This window comes from Watersipora subatra, chromosome 1 (genome assembly GCF_963576615.1).
Source record: "Watersipora subatra chromosome 1, tzWatSuba1.1, whole genome shotgun sequence".
Taxonomy (NCBI): domain Eukaryota; kingdom Metazoa; phylum Bryozoa; class Gymnolaemata; order Cheilostomatida; family Watersiporidae; genus Watersipora; species Watersipora subatra.
This window is the reverse complement of record NC_088708.1, coordinates 78,539,453-78,559,833: the sequence shown is the minus strand read 5'-3', so window position 1 is coordinate 78,559,833 and position 20,381 is coordinate 78,539,453. Positions and strand designations below refer to the sequence as shown.

General features: G+C 36.9%; 2 protein-coding genes and 1 long non-coding RNA gene across 5 annotated transcripts in view; 1 reads left to right on the top strand and 2 right to left on the bottom strand.

The window, feature by feature from the left end:
* Positions 1–5,652, bottom strand: part of LOC137385305 (integrin beta pat-3-like) — a 30,136-nt gene extending 24,484 nt beyond the window's left edge. Inside the window, exons 1-4 of the mRNA XM_068071745.1 lie at positions 5,563–5,652; positions 1,364–1,485; positions 921–1,018; positions 28–144 (exon numbers count right to left, since the gene is read on the bottom strand). Coding sequence (XP_067927846.1) covers positions 28–144; positions 921–1,018; positions 1,364–1,436 — 288 coding nt within the window. The 5' untranslated portion in view covers positions 1,437–1,485; positions 5,563–5,652. The remainder of the gene's footprint in view (positions 1–27; positions 145–920; positions 1,019–1,363; positions 1,486–5,562) is intronic.
* Positions 5,653–5,746: 94 nt separating this feature from the next.
* LOC137385307 (uncharacterized) lies at positions 5,747–7,499 on the top strand. Of its 2 annotated transcripts, none has more exons than XR_010977760.1 (4): positions 5,747–5,805; positions 6,465–6,613; positions 7,004–7,106; positions 7,370–7,499. It is a non-coding gene; the product is annotated as an uncharacterized lncRNA (long non-coding RNA). The 2 variants fall into 2 exon arrangements; XR_010977761.1 differs by lacking the exon at positions 5,747–5,805 and adding an exon at positions 5,903–6,034.
* An 84-nt stretch (positions 7,500–7,583) lies between these two features.
* Positions 7,584–20,381, bottom strand: part of LOC137385304 (ELKS/Rab6-interacting/CAST family member 1-like) — a 29,077-nt gene continuing 16,279 nt past the window's right edge. For both annotated transcript variants that reach the window (XM_068071743.1, XM_068071744.1), the window contains 14 exons: positions 19,597–19,704; positions 18,814–18,960; positions 18,106–18,273; positions 14,760–14,927; positions 12,025–12,176; positions 11,519–11,642; positions 11,044–11,184; positions 10,014–10,210; positions 9,664–9,781; positions 9,306–9,446; positions 9,072–9,211; positions 8,757–8,898; positions 8,513–8,588; positions 7,584–7,989 (listed from right to left, as the gene is read on the bottom strand). In XM_068071743.1, coding sequence (XP_067927844.1) covers positions 7,943–7,989; positions 8,513–8,588; positions 8,757–8,898; positions 9,072–9,211; positions 9,306–9,446; positions 9,664–9,781; positions 10,014–10,210; positions 11,044–11,184; positions 11,519–11,642; positions 12,025–12,176; positions 14,760–14,927; positions 18,106–18,273; positions 18,814–18,960; positions 19,597–19,704 — 1,869 coding nt within the window. In that variant the 3' untranslated portion in view covers positions 7,584–7,942. The remainder of the gene's footprint in view (positions 7,990–8,512; positions 8,589–8,756; positions 8,899–9,071; positions 9,212–9,305; positions 9,447–9,663; positions 9,782–10,013; positions 10,211–11,043; positions 11,185–11,518; positions 11,643–12,024; positions 12,177–14,759; positions 14,928–18,105; positions 18,274–18,813; positions 18,961–19,596; positions 19,705–20,381) is intronic.

Below are 20,381 nucleotides of genomic sequence, written 5' to 3'. Positions count from 1 at the left end.
AACTAAAATACAGAGGTACTCTCTTACCTTCCGACTAATTTCTTCTGTTGTGATGTTTTTAATAAATTCAGCTGAGCATTTCCTGGCTATGAGGCTGTCATAAGTATCACACCTGGGATCTGATGCGCTCCATCCTTTACCGTCCTACGATCAAGCATATCTTAATCCCTAAACTAAATCCAGCTGCTGGGTACAGGATAACAAGCTACTTGATGAATGAATGTTAAGGGAAAGGGATTCACAGTAATGGTTGTTGCTAGCCTTAGTGTTCAAGTACTACCTGAATTAGCTTACGGTTTATGGATGCATGTATTGCTTTAAGAACAAAGGAGACTAGCTCATAACATTCACACTACAATTATTCCTGAGGTTCATAAAAATACTAGCCATGGGCCTACCGGCTTTTCTATGAACTGTTTAAAATCTGGTTCAACAAACTTAACAAGCCTGGTTATACGGTCTAATACCCAGGCTACTCGCCCAAGAGGAACTTCAAATATTACCACAAGTGTATCCATCCATACGTATCGATTGTTAAAGACAATAGGAGAATAAACCAGGAAATGGTAAACCGCTAGAGAAACTAGGATGACTTGGCACAGTATGAGCAGTGAGAGAGCAGCTTACTGCCTTTCATTATGAAAATTAGTTTTTATAGTTTAGGAAAATACTTGCATATTAACTTTCACATTAATCGTCATTCAAATGACAGAGTAAACCAACCGATGGCACCGTCGAACAGCTAACTATGCAGTAGGTGTGGCAGGTGTAGCACGGCCTTCATAAGCTATACCCTGCATGGCCTGAACTCATAGCATCAATCGTTTAACATTCCTAAGCACCTTATTACTCATGAGTTGGGTAGGTCTATGTAAACATGTATATATGTCTATGTAACATCTATTTGCTGGCAGACTTACAGCGGATGGCTTAGCTATACACCAGTTACATGTCTTGTGAGCCACCATGCAGCTGGTACAGTCCGAGGCCGAGTTGCATGCCGTCTGTATTGATGAGGCTGCAAGCACATTGAAACTAGAGTATCCATGGAGATTTGCGCTGAGCTGACTGAAGCAACACTTTAATATTTGTGTCAGCGTCAGTCGATGAAATGAAAAAGAGACTAGGGGACACAGACCACTGTCATCATGGAATATTAATTGAAAAGATGATCAAAAGGAGGCAAGCAAGCGTCTGTAAAGCACTCCAATCAACACAAAATAGACATTGATCAGAGACACATGACAACATAAAGGTGCTACTGCCATTACACACGCACTGAATGTTGCGCTGTTAAAATGCAACCTGACCTGTTGATATTTTCACGGACAATAGGCCTTATATATCACTGCATAAAACCTACATTGCTGTGCATTGATTACTGTGAATAGGTGAAGAGTTAAATATATGAAGAAACACTCCGCTCGGGGCTTCATACTCTCCTGTAGAGTTCGCTGGACAATCAGTCAGCGTCTATCATCTAGCCTGCAGCAAATGGGTATAGTTAATCAACAAGCAAGTTCATGCTAGACTCATGAATTAAGAAGCTCACAGCATGTTTTTGATCCAGACAGTTCCTAATAATCAGCAGCTAGTGGGGTGGTGAGACGCTGCCTGCCATCTATTCGCTGACCTATATATTCCTCTAGTTGACCTAGTAGATCGAACTGAAATAATTTTTTATGCATGTGCATATAACATGCCTGCATCATGCTTGGACAAATATCAGATATGCATATGTATTCTATATTTCCATAAATGGGTCAATTATCATAGTTTATGGGACAAAGGATGGGCACAGTTACAACCAACCGCAGTCATGCTGCATTTCATAGTCTACAGAACAAAGGATGGGCGCAGGTATAAGCCGCATTCAGTAAATGACAGTAATGAAAATTGCCAACAGCGATAAGCAATGTCTTAGATGCTCAGACACTCAATGGCTGCCTTAATATAACAAAAGATGATATCATTACTCAGTAGGCTAGTAGCTGCTACTAGTTTTGTTACGCCTTGCCAAGAGAAAGGTGGAAGCAAGCACACCTGCTAACAGGCGACACGCAAATTCATCACCAAGTCCACTAAAAGTAACGCAATGAATATCCAGAGTCAGAAGAAATGTGACCAGCCTTACAACTTGTATTGCACAAGGCTTTTGACAGCTGAATTATGCCAGTTGTGACTGCCTTTCACTTATCGATGTTTCAAACAAGTCATGAGCAGCATGTACACGTCCTGTCTTTGCTCTCTGGTGCGATCATCAACAAATATATTAAGCAGACTCCCGTATATGCTAGCATCTTTCTGATAGACTGAGTCAACAGTCATACTTTTCCTTCTTTCTTCCAGCATGGTTATGTTGAGCCATGCAGGCAAGATCCTATAAGCTCTTTCATCTTCGTGTATAAACATATAATATGAGAATGGTTTCTGAGAATCACCAGTTCAAATATACTGCATATGCATGAGTTGAAACATTTGCTGACAACCTGCTGATGGTAAAAGAGAAACAAACTGGCAACGGTACAGATTTACCATGCCAGAAATCATCCAGACAGCTTTCAACACAGCAATAAGCTCAGCCAACCTCCTCGCTGCCTCTACACAAGCATCCCATTTTATCAGTTAGCCTCTTGCTCCATAGAGCACATGCCTATCTCTCACAATTTTCAATCACAACACGGCAGCATTGACAACCTTTATCTTACCAGAATGCACCGGTTCATATTTGCTAATATTTAGTTATGCCTCTTGGGCCATGTTTGAAGAACAAGGCTGGCAGCCGGCTACCGTATACTACATGTAAAAAACGCAATTGTGTGCGGCATGCTTCTGTCATAAATGACAACGCTTAGATCACTTCACATTTATCTTCAAGATTTACTCAGTAGCCGAAGCTTTGAATGTTTTTTCTGTATACATAGTCAAGCTATGTACGGTAGCTGCTACCGTACGGTAGCTATAACTATCTAAGCAGTGCTCTAACATTCCCATCTACATGTAACAGTATTTGCTAGGAGTATTATGTAAGACAGTCAAACACTTTCCATACATTGCTAATGGCTGTTCAAGCAGATTGTTTACTCATTAGCAGATCTGACTCAATAATGTGTAGAAATAGTTTGATGCTATCTGTCTTGCACTAACTAATGTTGTTTGTTGTAACTAATGTTGTAACAAAGCTAGAAACGTGTTGTGATTGCCTTAATATTCACTTAATATATAGTTTTACTACTTTGTGATGACAAATCGGTGCGCTAAAAGGCATGCTGTATTCTCAGATTATTACTTTGTACTTATTCTTACAATTTTCTAATTTGTCATCAGTAATTAACTTATTCTAAGTGACTTAATGAATCAAGGGCTTTACTTGATTTGTTCATCGCAAATTGGAAATGGCTCGAATGTTTCAAATTAATATGTATATGCACGCATACAAAAAAATAACTATTTCGTTTTCAAAATGCTTTACCGAACATTCATATTTTATGTAGTTCCACATCCCGTTGATATAATGCATTATCTCAGGTTAGTTCAAGCAAAATTATATGCAACGATTGAATTTTTATCTCAAAAACTTTTTTTAAATATAAACCATGAAGGTACATACCTATAAATTAAAACAATATCTATCAACAAAATTTTACTACACAGTTAATGTGGATACTATTGTTAGCACTAATATAGCACTATTGTTTGAAGCATGTTCAAAAAACTTGTTTTGAACATGAAATGCTGATTTGAAAAGTTCGAATCTTTTAGTGAGAAATTTGACATAAATTTTGTAAAGGAAACGGATAATTATTGTTTTACTTATATTAATGATAATAATAATAATCTAAAATTTTCCCACTAAACCCTTCTAGAAAGAAGGAAAGGTGTGGGAACTCTTTTATTACAAAAATTCTTTACTAAAAACCTCTCAGGTCTCGAGTTGTTCTCGGCCAAAAAGAATTAAAAAACGCATTTGTCCGGATTGTTGGCACAAACAGACCTGCTTTCTGTCGAGTGTTGTGGTGCTTGATAGTATTTTTAAAATCAGGGACCGTAAAGTTCCTTTCCACTGCTTTTAAATAAAATGCACACCTAATATCTTTTCGCCATTTAGCTAAACTCTCGATCCCTGTATTTGCTCTTATTTCTGTAAAACTGACTTGCCCCTTTAGTTTAAAAATGAACCTTAAAGCAGTGTTCTGTATTTTCTCAAATCTTTTGATATCTTTTTTCATAAACAGGTCCCATACCGTGCAACCGTACTCTAAAAGTGGCCTCACCGAAGAAAAATAAGCAATCTGCCGAGTTTTTGTGTCAGCATGCTTTAAAACTCTCCTTAGCATATGTAATGTTCTATTAGCTTTGCTTATTATTTTTACATAGTGAATTTCCCATTTCAGGCTATTTTGCAACTCAATGCCAAGATATGGATGTGAATCAACATTGTCTAAACGTTGGTCACATAAAAAATAACTTGCTTTTGAATTCGACTCTCCAACTGAAAGAACGGCACATTTAGAAACATTAAAAGTCAATTGCCACTCATTAGAATACTTTTGGAGTACCCTAAGGTCTTGCTGCAATACCGCTTTGTTGACGCAGGAATTAAATAAAAGAGTATCGTCAGCAAACAGTCGGCATTCTGACACCATAAGGTCTGGCAAGTCATTAACGTACAATAAAAAAAGAAGGGGTCCCATAACTGACCCTTGGGGTACTCCTGAGTTAATTGGACAAAATGGAGAGTTGGCATCTTCCACGGAAACAAATTGCCTTCGGTTAGATAAAAAATCCCCTATCCAAAAAATAAGTTTTTCATTTATATCGTAATAGTTGAGTTTGAGTAAAAGTTTACGATGATTCACAGTATCAAATGCCTTAGAAAAATCTAATATGATTACATCTGTAATAATTCTATTATCCAGATTAGAAGCAAGATCGTTAACTGTATAAACAGGCTGGGAATCACAAGATCTTCCACTTCTAAATCCATGCTGACTATCGTGCAAAATGTTGTATGTGTTTAGATGATCATGAATTTTAGAAGATACAATATGTTCGAGAAGTTTACAAGTAATGCAAGTCAAAGACACTGGTCTGTAGTTAGTGGGTAATTCTTTACTTCCTTTTTTATAAATAGGTATGACCCATATTACGAATATGTTTCGGCAAAAATAGCAGTTAGTTATTTCTATATATATTAAGTTTAATTTTCTTTCATTATTGCTTATTAGCTATGATTAAAGTTGTCCATGGGCTTTCGATATGATTCAGAACCACGTAACACATGAGATTTGCATAAACGTAAAACATGGCTAGCAAAATGTTAAAAGTTCATGTGATCTGATGTAGAAGAGTACGAGATTACTTAACTGTATATAGGTATATGGTCAGTCCGTACCTTACGAAGGGTTAAGATAGACTGGCGTATAGCAATAGCACGACAATTGTCGACAAAACGACTAAGAATGTTTTTATCTAAAATTTTATTTACGATAATATATATGTATTTCCTAGCAAAGTCGTTGATATAAGTATATGTTAATAGCAAATGCAATATGTGACTACCTCAATTCGGTTAAACAAAGCAGCGTTGAACAAATTGACAGTGTTTGATACAACTGTCCTAAAATACGAACTGTTCATTTGCGACTGATCTAAATTATAGGTCAAAGGGCAATACGCTGTGAAACTTAGCTTTACTGTAGGTCAAGGTTAACTTTCAAAAGGTCATAATGTCAATTCTCGGCCAATTATTGAGTCTTCCGGTCCACATCAGCGCCAGCTATCATTTCCCATTGGCAATACCGGGTAAGATCAAAGTTCGTTTGACAGTACTAGTTAGAAATAAAGCGCTGCGTCTAAAACACTATTTTGTGGGAAAATAGAGGATAATAAATTAAAATAGTTTTAATATTTAAGACGTTTGTAGTTAGTTTGCAAGGTATGCGAAGATAACATGTTATTCAAACATTGCGTGGAATTTGGAAGGAAAATGTTTAGTAGATGGTAAAACTATAAAACCGTCACCTCTATATTGGTACGGCATGATAGTATTATGTTTCCATTGTAGTGTGGCTTCAGTGTTTCATTTACTCCTCAATTTTGCTCAGCTTTTAGCATTTGTTTCATATATTTCTTATGCGAAGTTAGTTAATGAGGGAGATTTCACCATTCATCTTAGCATTTTTTTACTTTTCGATTGGTGTTATTTTTAAACATTGAAATTGCTTTTAGGTGTAGCTACCATAAATCTATATGTAGATGATACTTCTGCGTAGGCTATGTAGTTCATAATATGAAAGTACTTTTTTTGCTGGTTGTGAAAGACCACATCCAAATTTATAAGCAAAATTTTCAAGTTATTTTACATGTGCACATTAAGTATAACTTTTATCATTTGTAAAATGATATGTTCGTTTTGGCTCATCCTCGGGAGTTACATTTCAATTATTTTCATGTTTTTGTAGCTGTTAAGGATCAGACACCGAAAAAACAGGACTGACTTATATTATAATATTAGTGATGGATCAGATTACTCAAGCTATCGAACCATTAAGAGAGTTTAGTAAAGATTCTATTCGATTAGTTAAGCGCTGCACAAAGCCAGATTGGAAAGGTATGATTATTACAATTAGTAAAGTGATTGTATATTCTAGACCTCAAGACTACAAATATGTTATTTAAAGTGTGTGGAATCAGTGGAGGACTGCAATGACCTTCATAGCTCAATATTATTATTAGCTGATAATTTATCGATAAAGTGTCTCAAAATAATTTGCAAAGCTCATAGCCAGCTGCCCAGCCATGCTTCCCGGACTTCATCTAAACATTTGCAAATAGCATTGACAAGCTCCACCAAAAGAAGTATTGCTGGGATGAATATCACCATAACAACATTCATATCCGATTCTTTGTTACTGTTCTACCAAATCATGTCACTCTCGATATAGCACCGGATTTTAGTTTTAGAATTTTGTTGTGAATTTTGTTCCTTTTTTACTTGCAGAATTTCAAAAGATTGCTGTAGCTACTGCCATTGGATTTGCCATCATGGGTTTCATAGGATTCTTTGTCAAACTAATACACATTCCAATCAACAACATTATTGTGTAAGTTATAACTATCAGTTAATCCGTGTTTTGTTTGCCTTAGGGTTGCCTTAAAGATACGGATAGTCTCGAAGGTTAGCTCAGTTCTAGCATATTCAGCTCCATGTTTTATGTATTCAACTTCAGAATTACCAAAATATGTCTTTAGTAACCCATGTATTCCATAGCATAGGGACATAAGTCATCTATATTTTCTAAGTTTAACACGTGTCATTGCTGGTGTGTTTTCCAGTATCTATTTAAAACAACCATCCTATTTGCAGAGGCTGAGGTCTGACTGGTCGCCAAGAAGAAAACAGATTTTGTAGATATGTGTTTTATATGCCACATACAATTTCTAATATTATTACATTGTTACACATTTTAGAAAATAAACTTTATTGTTATACGGTACTTCGAAGACAGCGGCCATTAGAAGACAACTACCAGAAATACTAGAAATGCAGTGGCGATCAGGGCAAGAGAAAGAAGGCACAATTCTCAACAGCATTCACATGTTATATTACGCATCACTATTTAAATATAATTAGCACCATGTCGGTAATGGATAAAAAAAAAAGATAAAAATATACAATAAGTAGTGATTGTGAAGATCAGATGGCTAAAACAATAACAATTCATAATTTGTATATGAGTAGAACTGATGGCTATCTGCCTCCTACCACAGCAGATACATGCGATATGCTACCCTTCTAGGATAAATATGTGGCAGAAATGAGACATCAACTACACGAAAAAAACATTTATATACGCTGAAATACAATAAAATATCTAAAATTGTTCTAAGCTCTATGGTTCTACAACTTGCAAATTTACAGAAGATTATTACAATATCTTTATTCGGGAGGAAAATTCTTTGAGGAACTCATTTTTGAGGAGCGATCTACAAAAAGTAATGAATTCTACACATGTCAGCAGGTATGATTTCATTATTTCTCAGCCTAGAGCCCACAAACCGGGCTAACAAAACAAAAACTTTACTACTTCAAAACTAATATACAATATCTCAAGTCATGTTCCTGTATCTGAGATGCAGGAGCCTTACTTTTCGCAACATTTTATAGGCATTTGAAGAAGGTTGCAGTAGGAATGTTCATTGTTAGTAATAATAATAATGGCCAATAATATCCTATTGGTGCGAAAAAAATGCATTGCAGCTGTAATTCACCCCACAAGTGAAAAATTTCATTGACAAGGTTTACCTTGTGTATTAATCTGCACCTTGATTGTAGTTGGTATACTACACCAACTGCAATTTCATTATAGATGTGTGCTTTGAAAACAGCACAATGTTCACATTTGGTGGATAGGTACTCGAGATGGCATAGTCGTTGTTACCAACTTAAAGAACTTGAGCCATCTGCAAGTTCTGATGTAAAATAGCATGAACCTAACTAAAACGATACCTTGATTCTGCTGTGATGAAAGTTTCCTAGCATTATCCGAGCTTTGTTCAACCACCAGCAGCATTCTCTGTGTTGTCTAATATAGAAAATAACCAGTCAGTGATTGTTACCAACACTTGAGTTCATGAACATATCGAGGAACTAACTCCAAATAAGTATACGAGAGGAATCAATCATTTCTTAATCGGGTGGTTACAATAAAATGAGGGTGATGGGTTACAAGAACAATGAGTAGTTAACTCACCAAATCCTTCAGCCTCAAATTGAGACGCTGCTTGTCATTGTTCAGTTTCTCAATATCATCTCTGGCATTCTTTGTTTTGGCAGCTTCCAGCAATGCGATATGCGAATCCTTTTCGCTAATGGCAGCTAGTATGGCTTCCTGTCTGCAGACATTGATCATATGATTAGATCAATATAAATTCATAGCGAATGATTACAGACACCCAAATATGATATGACCGATGATTACCAATAGAATCACAAATAATCCATAAGTAAAACTTATATCCAATGTCAGACAAAGGAGACAACTCTCCAATCAACCACTCCAACTCACTTCATCTCATATAGCTCTTCCATATGCCTCCCGCGCTCTGCTACGAGCTTACGAAGCTGCTCATTTTTATCTTGTAAACTTTCTTCTAGATCGTGTACATGTATGCTAATCTCAGTGGCTTTGGCTACATCTCCCTTGTACTATTAAACACACAATAAGACTAAATGTAACAGTGTTTCTCTACGAAGGCTTGAAAACAAGATAACAAAGTAGAGAGTCATTGTAGAAACTTACTTGCTGAATAAGTCTTTCTTGTTTGTCTATTTCTTCCTTCTGTGTCGCTACAACCATCTCACACTTGGCTGTAATCTTAACACTCTGCTTCAACGCTTCTTCCAGCTCCTCGATACGTGCCTTGTACCTCTTTGTGCGAGCCTGTTTTATACAATTCACCTTGCAGTACATGCCGTATCTCCAAATCTACACAACTGTTAATAATGATACTTTGCACTACATGCCGTATCTCCAAATCTACATAACTGCTAATAATGATGCCTCGATCCACCAACACAAGGAATATGACTGCCTGCATCTCACTTAAGTTATACATATCACATTATTAATGTCTCTATTAGACAGGCAGTACGCTTACCTGCATCTCGCTCACATTGATGTCTCCATTAGAATCGGCACTGCCTGCACTCTTATTGTCCTCTTGTCGCTGAGTTTTTTTGAGGTTGACGAACTTCTGCTTCACCTCTTTCAGCTGCCTGTAATGTTATGAGGTAGAGTCAGAGCACTGCATATCGAGAGCAGCATGAATCAAATGAAGGCATGCGCTACCCTCAAACTGTATTGTTTAGCTGCCATTTTAACCAACCCAAATCTATAGGTTAGACTAGAAGGAGTGTCAACATGGAGTGTCAACATCTGCAACAAATATCTCCTTGCCAAGTGGGCTAAGGACTAAGAGTGCAAGAGTGGAAGGCAAGGAAAACTCACTCCTGTAGCTCCCTGATCTGTTTATCCTTGTTGTGTTTTTCATTCTCCATTGCCTTGAGTATTTCAAGGAGGCGATCAATCTCGTGCTGGTACTTTTGTAGTTGCTCAGCCTGTTCCTTGGCATGCTCAGACATTTCATTAATCTTTGCCAGTTGCTCTGCACTTTGCTTCTGCTGAAGGGCATTATCATTCTTCAGCTGAAACAAATATGCAAGCACTTTGTCGACTGCTGCAGGTGACAAATATGCAAGCACTTTGACGACTGCTGCAGGTGACCAATATACAAGCATTTTGATGACAGTTGACAGATATGCAATTATTTTGCTGCAGGAAGTCGATTAAGAATCACACCAGACAACCGCTGGCGATAATTAATATGTAACTTTAACTGTTACAAACTGTTGAAATAAATTTTTAACGCTCAAACTGATGATGAAAAACAGAAAAGCTCATTCTTCTGATACAAAAATTATCAAAGCAATAACAAGAAAAATTTAAAATGGTACAAATAATAATTTGGGTTAAAATAATTTTCCATCAAAGGCCTGTAGTGCATTGACACTTGAAGTGCGAGTGGCACCAGAGATGTCTGTGAACATCCAGAAGATCAACATAGCGTATATATCATCTTTTTAATGAAGCAATACTTCTGGTAAAGCAATGCATTGTATAAGACAAACAATTGAAATATATGCATCGTCTTTCTAAAACATCATAATAAAATATTAATTGTCAGTTTTATGTAGACAACGTAAATATTGCTTGCAGTTAAATAGTAGTGATCTACGATCCAAGTCTTTACTGGTTGAATACGGATAAATAAGAACTTTTCATTGACGATGGCTAGTTTATATTTTTGTAACAAAAGATATTAGATTATTGTAATGGTAGCAGTAGACTTTCCAACAGTACTTCAAAATGCCTATCTACTCATCTACTCAAACTCAAGGTGAAATTGGCAAGGTGCAAGCATCTTGGTGCCATGGATTTTTGGAAGCAAACATACTTCCGCCCGCTACTGCTTGCTTACCTTGCTAACATTGTTGTTCAGCGATTCCACTTCCTGTAGTTTCACACTGCAGCTCTTCTCTGATTGGTTGAGCTGTGAATCAAGTTTTAGCTTCTGTGACTTTAACTCTGATAGATTTTCTTGCAATGATAATATTTCAACCTTCAAGAAGTCAGAAATACAGTTTACATATTACGAAAGGTTTAAGTAGATACACTGACTATCCTTAAAACTAAGCCCATAGCTGTGTAAAACTCTCTAGGGCATGACTATGTGCTAGTGTATGCATACACTAGTAGTACACACTAATAGTACACACTAGTAGTATACACTAGTAATATGCAGTAGTAGTATAATACACTAGTGATATACACTAGTAGTACACTCTAGTAATATACATTGGTAGTACACACTACTAGTATACACTAGTAGTGTGTACTAGTAGTACAAACTACTAGTGTATACTACCAGTACACATAGGTAACTGATGACCTACTTTGCTGTCTTCACTGGACTGTCTGAGTAGCTCGAGTTCCTTGCTCAACTCTCTGTTAGAGTTCTGGTACTCAGTTAGCTCTTCACTCCTATCGTTAGCAGCCGTATCTAGTTGCTGCTTCATCCTGATGATATATAGGTAGAACTAGTGTCTACTATCATCATCATACGATATAGCTTGTTCTTATGTATTATCACATGCAGACACAGTTAGAAAGTGTAATCTACACGTACAAAGTGTATATATATATGGATGTCAGTGATGCGGGTATACAGCAAGATGTATGGCTCACTCATGTGAGCATATAGTTAGATATGTGTGTAATGTGACAGAGGTGAAAAGCAAAGAGAAATGATCAATGGCACATGCGGGGAGTGACATTACCTAACTATTAAAGGAGATATTTTGCCTGCTAACCTCGCAACTTGCTGGTTGTTGTTTCAAAAATTTCTAAGCTCATTATCGCACAAAACATCAAAAATGATTAGTTGAGATTAGACACTGACCTCTCCAACTGTTTGTTCTTCTCATCTAAAGAGGTCTGGAGTTGATCGATTGTTTCATTATGAGTAGAGGTTTTTGAGAGACTAGAGATCCGTGATTCCAATGTAGATATTTCATCATCTTTCTCTTTCAAAAGCTCAGCGCTGTTATCAACCTATACAGAGTGGCTGTGTATTAGAATGAACTGAGAGATTATTCTAACAATACCAAATACTGGGCCATCAGCATATCTTACTTAAGCTTGTAAACCCTCTGAATTACAAGAAAAATACAAGCAATATTCAACCACCACTGAGACTTGAGGACTCATGCACTTCTGAGTGTACCAGACTCGGCCACAAAGGACATGATCTGCTGACTAACTCATAGTGACATCTCATGGTGAAGGCTCCCCTAGCTGCGCCATACAGGCAGGTTAAGGTTTGTGCTTTGCTAACTGAGCCACATTAAGGGTATGGCCACACGTAACAAATTATTCGTTCATTCTGACCGAATTCACGAATTTCACAGAATTCACAGATATTTACACCCCAATGCCTGTAGACTACTAGCAGTACGACACTGACGCCTCGGGGCAAGTGATATGACAGAGCACACATAGTTACTACCTGTAATATAAAATACAGTGCAGTTATAAAAGCAAGGAGAGCATGACACTGTTTACAACAAAATACTTCAGGTGATATCAACAATGTAAGACTGCTGAAATTTAGCTGTTTGTTATTTGTAATCTCAGTCCAGCATTTTAATAACAATTTACTGAAGTCTTCATTGCACATGCTTAAAACTGTGTAAAGTTTGTTGTGATGTTCACTCGAACCTTCATTACGAAGCGTCCAAATGGTTAGAACAAAGACTATTACAAATAGTTAGAAAAAAGGCTATAACAAATGGTTAACACAAAGCTGTTACAAACAGTTAAAAGCCATTAGAAATGGTTAAAATAAAGACCATTACAAATGGTTAGAACAAAGGCTATTACAAATGGTTAGAACAAAGGCTGCTACAAATGGTTAGAAGAAAGGCATGTTATTACAAATGGTTAGAACAAAGGCTATGACAAATGGTTAGAAGAAAGGCTATTACAAATGATTAGAATGAAGGCTATTAGAAATGGTGAGAAAAAAGGCTGTTATAATTGGTTAGAACAAAGGTTATAACAGTAGGTTAGAACAAAGGCTATTAGAAATACTGTGAACAGTGGTTAATAGACTCAAATTCAGCCAGTGCAAAGTCTCGACACTGCACCGCTAGCATTCAACATAGCAATCGTACACGTAGCATGCAAATTTATTAAGTTAGGAATTACAATTCAGCAAGAAATATAATTAATTTAGGTCAGGGGTTCCCAACCTTTTTCATTAAGTTCCCCATTATGCCTTTTCATACATTTGATTCCCCAAGCACTTTTAACTCACTTGACTAAAAACAACCGATACAAATTATACTCCCATTTTATTGTACATTTTTTAACATATAACATAATATAAACTTTTATACAGCACACATGCAACACACAACAATACATGACCTTCAGTTTGGCAGTGGAATGATTTATGACTAGGTTAACTTACTTTCCAATCAAAATCTGGATGGATGTGTTCACATATATCTGGGTTCTGACTAGTAGCTCATTATTAGCAACTAGTGTTATAGATAAAACCAAAATGTTAAATGCACTGCAGTCATAAATTAAAAATTTATCAAATCAAACACCTCTCTGTTCCCTCCTTGTATATTCAAAATTCTCCCTAGGGGGAATTCCTCCCTGGTTGGGAACCTCTGATTTAGATAGCCTCCCAACTACCAAACCATATTTTTGTTGGTCTTTGAGGAAAACACCTTAAGCCAATGAGAGATCAAATGGAAAGGAAAATAACATAATATTTTAAATAGAAATATATTGTATTTGTTGAATAAAATTTAAATCAATTGAAACAAATTGTTAAACCCAGATTAGCCAAGCATCAGAAATGATCATTGTTCATTGAAATATTGTTCAACCAGAAATGGCTGTTCATAGACATGGCTACCTGTGTTTGACAGCGACTTACCCTACTTTTAATCTCTTGAAATCAGCTTTAGATGGGTAAAGCTACTAAATACACGCCAACAGTCAGTTAGTTAAAACTCACCGGATAGGTGGATCTATCGAAACAATCATGGTTTTAAACTGGCTACAGTGGCCAAAACATTGATGTTAAATATGGTTTTATTAGCGCTATATTAGATCAACAACTATTTGAGGATTAAGATGTACATACGGTGTCAGGTCAAATCCTACATGACACGACACGTGAAACCATGTCATGACATGACTAGAAGAGATGTGACAGAAGTCTAACACAGCATTATATTTTAATACAAAAAAACTAATAGGGGAACACAAACTAAAAACTATTGACTGCTGTCAACAGGTACTGTCAACAGGTACTGTCAACAAGATACTGTCAACAAGATGCTCCCAACATGTACTCCCAACATGTACTCCCAACATGTACTCTCAACAGATACTGTCAACAAGTATTGTCAACAGATACTGTCAACTGGTACTGTCAACATCTACTCTTAACATGTGCTGTCAACAGGTACTGTCAACATGTGCTGTCAATAGGTACTGTCAACAGGTATTTTTAACAGGTCAAGTCAACAGGTACTGCAAAATGTATTTTCAACAGGTACTGTCAACAGGTACTGTCAACGGGTACTGCGGTATGAAATAAGGAAAGCATCTAACCTTCTTCTGAAGAAGTGTGATCTTGCGCGCGGACACTTCACCTTCATACCTCACGTCTGCCAGGTCACCCTCTAGTTGAATCTTATCTGTTTTCAATGACTCGAGCTGAGAGTTCTTCTTCTCCAGATCAGAGTCTCTATCTCTCACTTGCGCCTCAAGCCGATTCATCTAGAAGAAGAGACGTGAGTCACAGTCAAACTAAAACTTGGTTGGTATGAGAGCATGACACAGTTGGTATAAGAGCATGACACAGTTGGTATGAGAGCATGAGAGTGTTTCAGAGACGACTAACTCAAACTACAAGAGAGATACCACGATTAATAACTGTAAGTTTTCTATATCAAATATTGTCAGCAGATCAAATGTAATGTCCTTCTATTCACACTGAGCGGTTTGATTCACAGTTGCTCAAAGTAGGTGTAAAGGAGTGCAGTGAAAACAGATCAGTCTGATTGAAGTCTCTAATAAGGAGAGCTAGTTGAGAGATATCTGTTAGATAACATGCTATAACATGCTACAACAGGTATTGCTCAGGGCAGCTTGAAAAACTTACACAGTAGAAAAATTTATAACCATCAATTTTTATGATTAATATTTAAAAGCAAATCTCAAAACCTGAAACAGAAAAGGCTTCATTTTAGGCTGCTCAGAGAGGAAAGATAATTGGAGTTAGCAGCATGTAGAACACATGGCTTCAAGGTAGGAGCAGCCCACATCCCAGGTGAATCATGCAGCCAGATGGACACCCTATCACGCCGGAGGGAGAGAAAGCAGCTCCAAATAGAATAATTAGACAATAATTAGACGGTGGAGACATCAATCACCAGCCTCCACCAACATATATAGACTCACTTACTTTTTCTTCCTGCAGGTAAACCCAATAGAAAAGGATGAACATTTGATAAACATATCATAGCGCATTTAATCCTCATATTCAACCACCTGACCTGCCTCAACCACCTCACCTACCACAACCACCTCACTTGACCTGCCACAACCACCTCACCTGACCTACTATAACCACCTCACCTGACCAGCCACAACAACTTCACCCGACCTGCCACAACCGCCACAACCACCTCACCCGACCTGCCACAACCACCTCACCCGGCCAGCCATGGGTGATCCCACTTGACCAATCACTCTATTAGCCACACAAAAGTAGCAGTGTGTAAACCATGTTTTAAATGCATTATACAAGATGCTAGTTGGTATACGTCATGCACATGTAAATCTATATTCAACAGTTTACAATCAGTCAGAATATGGACTATGTTTACACTATACACGGACACACGGACAAACACAGCTTGGGTTTTGGAAATCAATAAAGAACAGATAATCACTGGTACAGTGGAACGCTTCGGTTCTCGACCAATTCGGTTTTCGACCAATTCGGTTTTTGACCAAAATATTTTAGATTGGTTCGTCTCGGATCTCGAACATAAATTCATTTTTCGACCAAACCGGAGCATGCGCATTGGAATTAAATGTTCGGAATAGCTTCGAAAACATCATGGAAACATTTGTTAACAAAGGGATAAGCAAGTTCATAAATTCTTTCCAAAAAAGAAGCAACCATCTGGGACGACGTTCCTCTACCAAAGAGATTTGCTAGGGAGACAACTCCTCCAGTCGCGTTACCCTAAATTGTTTCGGAGGAGGATTCGCCTTCAGAGCTGTGAAATAAATGTGCCATTGCTGTTTATACTTTCTTTTTCACACGATTTTTGAAGTAAATGATCTGTTGCATTTTTTTCTGTTTCATGATTAATTTCTACAATTTTCAGTATTGTATTTTAACTTAGCATGTTTTCGATTTTTTAAGAGCAAAATGTACGAAATTTTCACTTTTTGTTTTCTTTTTTCATGCTAATAGATAGAAAATCTTTCATTAAAATTAAACACAGTCTATATATATACCAGTTTTGATTTATAGTATGTAGTATGCAGTATAGTTTATAGTATGAAGTATACAGTACAGTTTATAGTATGTAGTATACAGTACAGTTTATAGTATGTAGTATACAGTACAGTTTATAGTATGTAGTATAAGATACAGTTTATAGTATGTAGAATACAGTACAGTTTATAGTATGTAGTATACAGTACAGTTTATAGTATGTAGTATACAGTACAGTTTATAGTATGTAGTATAAGGTACAGTTTATAGTATGTAGTATACAGTACAGTTTATAGTATGTAGTATACAGTACAGTTTATAGTATGTAGTATACAGTACAGTTTATAGTATGTAGTATAAGGTACAGTTTATAGTATGTAGAATACAGTATAGTTTATAGTATGTAGTATACAGTACAGTTTATAGTATGTAGTATATAGTAGTTTATAGAATGTAGTATACAGTACAGTTTATGGTGGTAATATTAAAATAATACTTTACCAAAGTTTTTTTTTCGACTTTGAAAGGATTAAAATTTACATACATTAATTCTAATGGGAATAATTGTTTCGGAACAACTCGGTTTTCGAACAAACTTCTGGAACAGATTATGTTCAAGAACCGAGGTTCCATTGTATTTGTTTAAAAAAGTCACTTCATGAAATTCTTAAGGCATTTCCAAAACATTACGCCAATGCAGTTTCAATTATAGCGTATAAACAACAAATATTTTCAAGTTTGAAATATTTAACTTTTAACAGAAAAATGCACTTTTTAGCCAATGCCTGCAAACACAACAACCTCTACATAATATCTTAAACGAATGATAGTATAAGCAGTATAAACTAGGCTGAAGCAACTCGCAATAGCAAACTGGTTTAGTAAATACAAGGAAATTATGTCAGACAGCGAATGTCTGCAACAACAGAATGAAACTTTGTTTCAGCGATAGGGCTCTGCTGCAAGCAGTTCTTTGTAGTCAGCTCGTCAATTTATAATCCATTCACAAAAAAGAAAAATTAATTTAATCTCTTGTGTTAATGACCAGAAGAAAGGTTTTCATCATGATACACGCTTTTACTATAATTTACTCAGTAATCCTTTAGAATCACTGATATTCTTATGAATTGTCTATTTAAATGTTGTCTAGTGTTAAGTTGGCATTTGTTTGCTAAGCTCATGTTTCATGCAGTTATTTTACATCGAGCACAGCGCTGACAGGCGCAATATAAGACTGTCAGCAGCCCACTTGAACCACTTAACATTTGACAAAGCTGAAAACAAATCGGTCAATTTAGGGCAGAAGGATGTCCACTGCTGGTCATCAGTAAAAGCTCAGTTATTGTAATAAAACATGCAAATTATGAATAAGGGCGTATTCTAATTATGTTTCGCGCTGCAAAGTTGAAAGATTGAAAGATGTCCTACTGAAATGATCCGCACCTCATTTTTGACTAGATCAATGTTGGCATCCTTGGTCTGCAGCTGCTGCTTCAAGATGTCGATGTGCTGCTCAAGGTCACTACGCTGACTTTGTATCGAGTCTATCCGAGACTGAAGAGAGCAGATCTCCGTCGATTTACTAGAGCACTCGAGCTTTAGGTTTTCCAGCTACATATGAATAGAATACACTGTAGTGTACTGGCTGCATATGAATAGAATACACTGTAGTGTACTGGCTACATATGAATAGAATACACTGTAGTGTACTGGCTGCACATGAATAGAATACACTGCAATGTGTGACAGAGTTCTAGCTGTTTAATTGTTTTTTAGCTATTTTGCGTCTCAGCAAAACATGAAATTATTTACAAAAAGGCAGTCATAAATTTTCAACTAATTATTCAAGGACAAATTCCTCTTTTTACATACACTCAAAATGTGCTTGTCATTCATAACAAATAATGCACCGAGTATTGTACAAGTAGAGCTGGTAAATCAGTAAAAATTGCTTCCAGAGGCAAAGGTCATATGCATGTCAACAATGACAACGGTTATATGCTGACGCTGTCGCATAGCTGTGATAAATTAGGAGCTGCATGAAGGGCAGACCGGCAAGTTACAAATTACTTAAAATAAACTACATAACTTGGAGTTGTCACCACACCGAGTGGTACTAAATGCTGAATTGGCCAGGAGTTATGCACTCACCTTAGACTTGAGAACCTGTTCATGGCTGTGGAGAGCCTCTATATGTCGTTTCTCTTCACTCACTTGCTCACTGCTGCTGTTTCTAATTTCATCCACTTGTTTCTCAAGGCTCTGAAGTTCCTTCTCCAGCTCCGAGATTCTAGTATTCTGGCAATGTTAGAGTCAAAGAATGAAATGGAAAGTAACTGTCACATGTAGCCAACTGTCACATGTAGCCAACTATCGCATGTAGCCAACTGTCAAATGTAGCCAACTGTCGCATGTAGCCAACTATCGCAAGTAGTCAACTGGCGCATGTAGCATACTGCCGCATGTAGCATACTGCCGCATGTAGCATACTGCCGCATGTAGCCAACTGTGAAGTCTAACCAACTGCCATATGTACCCAACCCTCGTGTGTACATATGTAACACATACATAGATACACCATGTACTATTTTGCAATAAGCCTTACATATACCTATACTTAACACTTACACATAACAAACAGACACGCAAGCTACAGCGAGCTATCATGTTCTCTTGTTTTATCATGTGTACTATGATTATTAGACTACAATCTACTGCTGTCAACTCATGTTAGTGCGAATGCTACATGTAGATACAGTGTACTTAATAATGGCAACTACCAGATAAACACTTCCATCATTCTTCTCTGGCTGACAGTCAAATGGAAAAGGCATTGAAAGGAAAACTTGGAAGGCACAGCGTGTGCTAGGCTGCAGCAGGCGGCGGCAGTGACAATACTAGTAAGGTCAACAAGTTATAGGTAGAGCACCAAACCTTCATGTCTAGCAGTGACTGAACATCATCCAGGTTCTTGCTCTGCCGGTTTGCCTGGCTCACGCTCGAGTGAGCCTGACTCAACTCCATCTTTAGGTTGGACAGTTGCTGCAGCAAATGACAATAAAATATACAGTAATATACAATGTGTTCACTGAGGAGCTACTATTTTATTAAAAACATATCGTAAAACCTCTATTCGAACGCCACCTTTAATTGAAAGCCACCTTCATTTGAACGCCACCTCTAATACAACGCCACTATTGGAGAAGGGTTGAGAAATACAGCACCACTCTTTAATTGAACGCCACCTCTATTTGACCGCCACTGACATTTTTTAATCTTTACGAACCCATAATAGCAAATGATCAGTAGAAAGGTGTCCGCAAAATGGTACTAATAAATTAATAATGACTCGGTTAGATCAACAATTAATTTTTTCGTTGATGTTGTAGTCGTTGCAATGGCATTAATGGTGTAACTGAGAAAGATCGATCATCACAATCATCAGAACTACACTCTTATTCAAAGTCACCAAGGTCTAAATCCGATTCATTGTCTTCAGAATCATCCATAATGTGGTTCACAATCTGACCTAAAAACTTGAAGCATTTGATGATAGATGAGAATACTCTCAAGGAACACCATACGACGCAATAGCATTCATTGTTATGGCGTATCGAAGTCTGTTTTCCAACTCCAAAGCTTTATGGTTTTTTCTAAACTTTTAAAGGCACACTATCGAAATAATTGATAACTGCATCCTGCCAATATTTTGGGTAAAA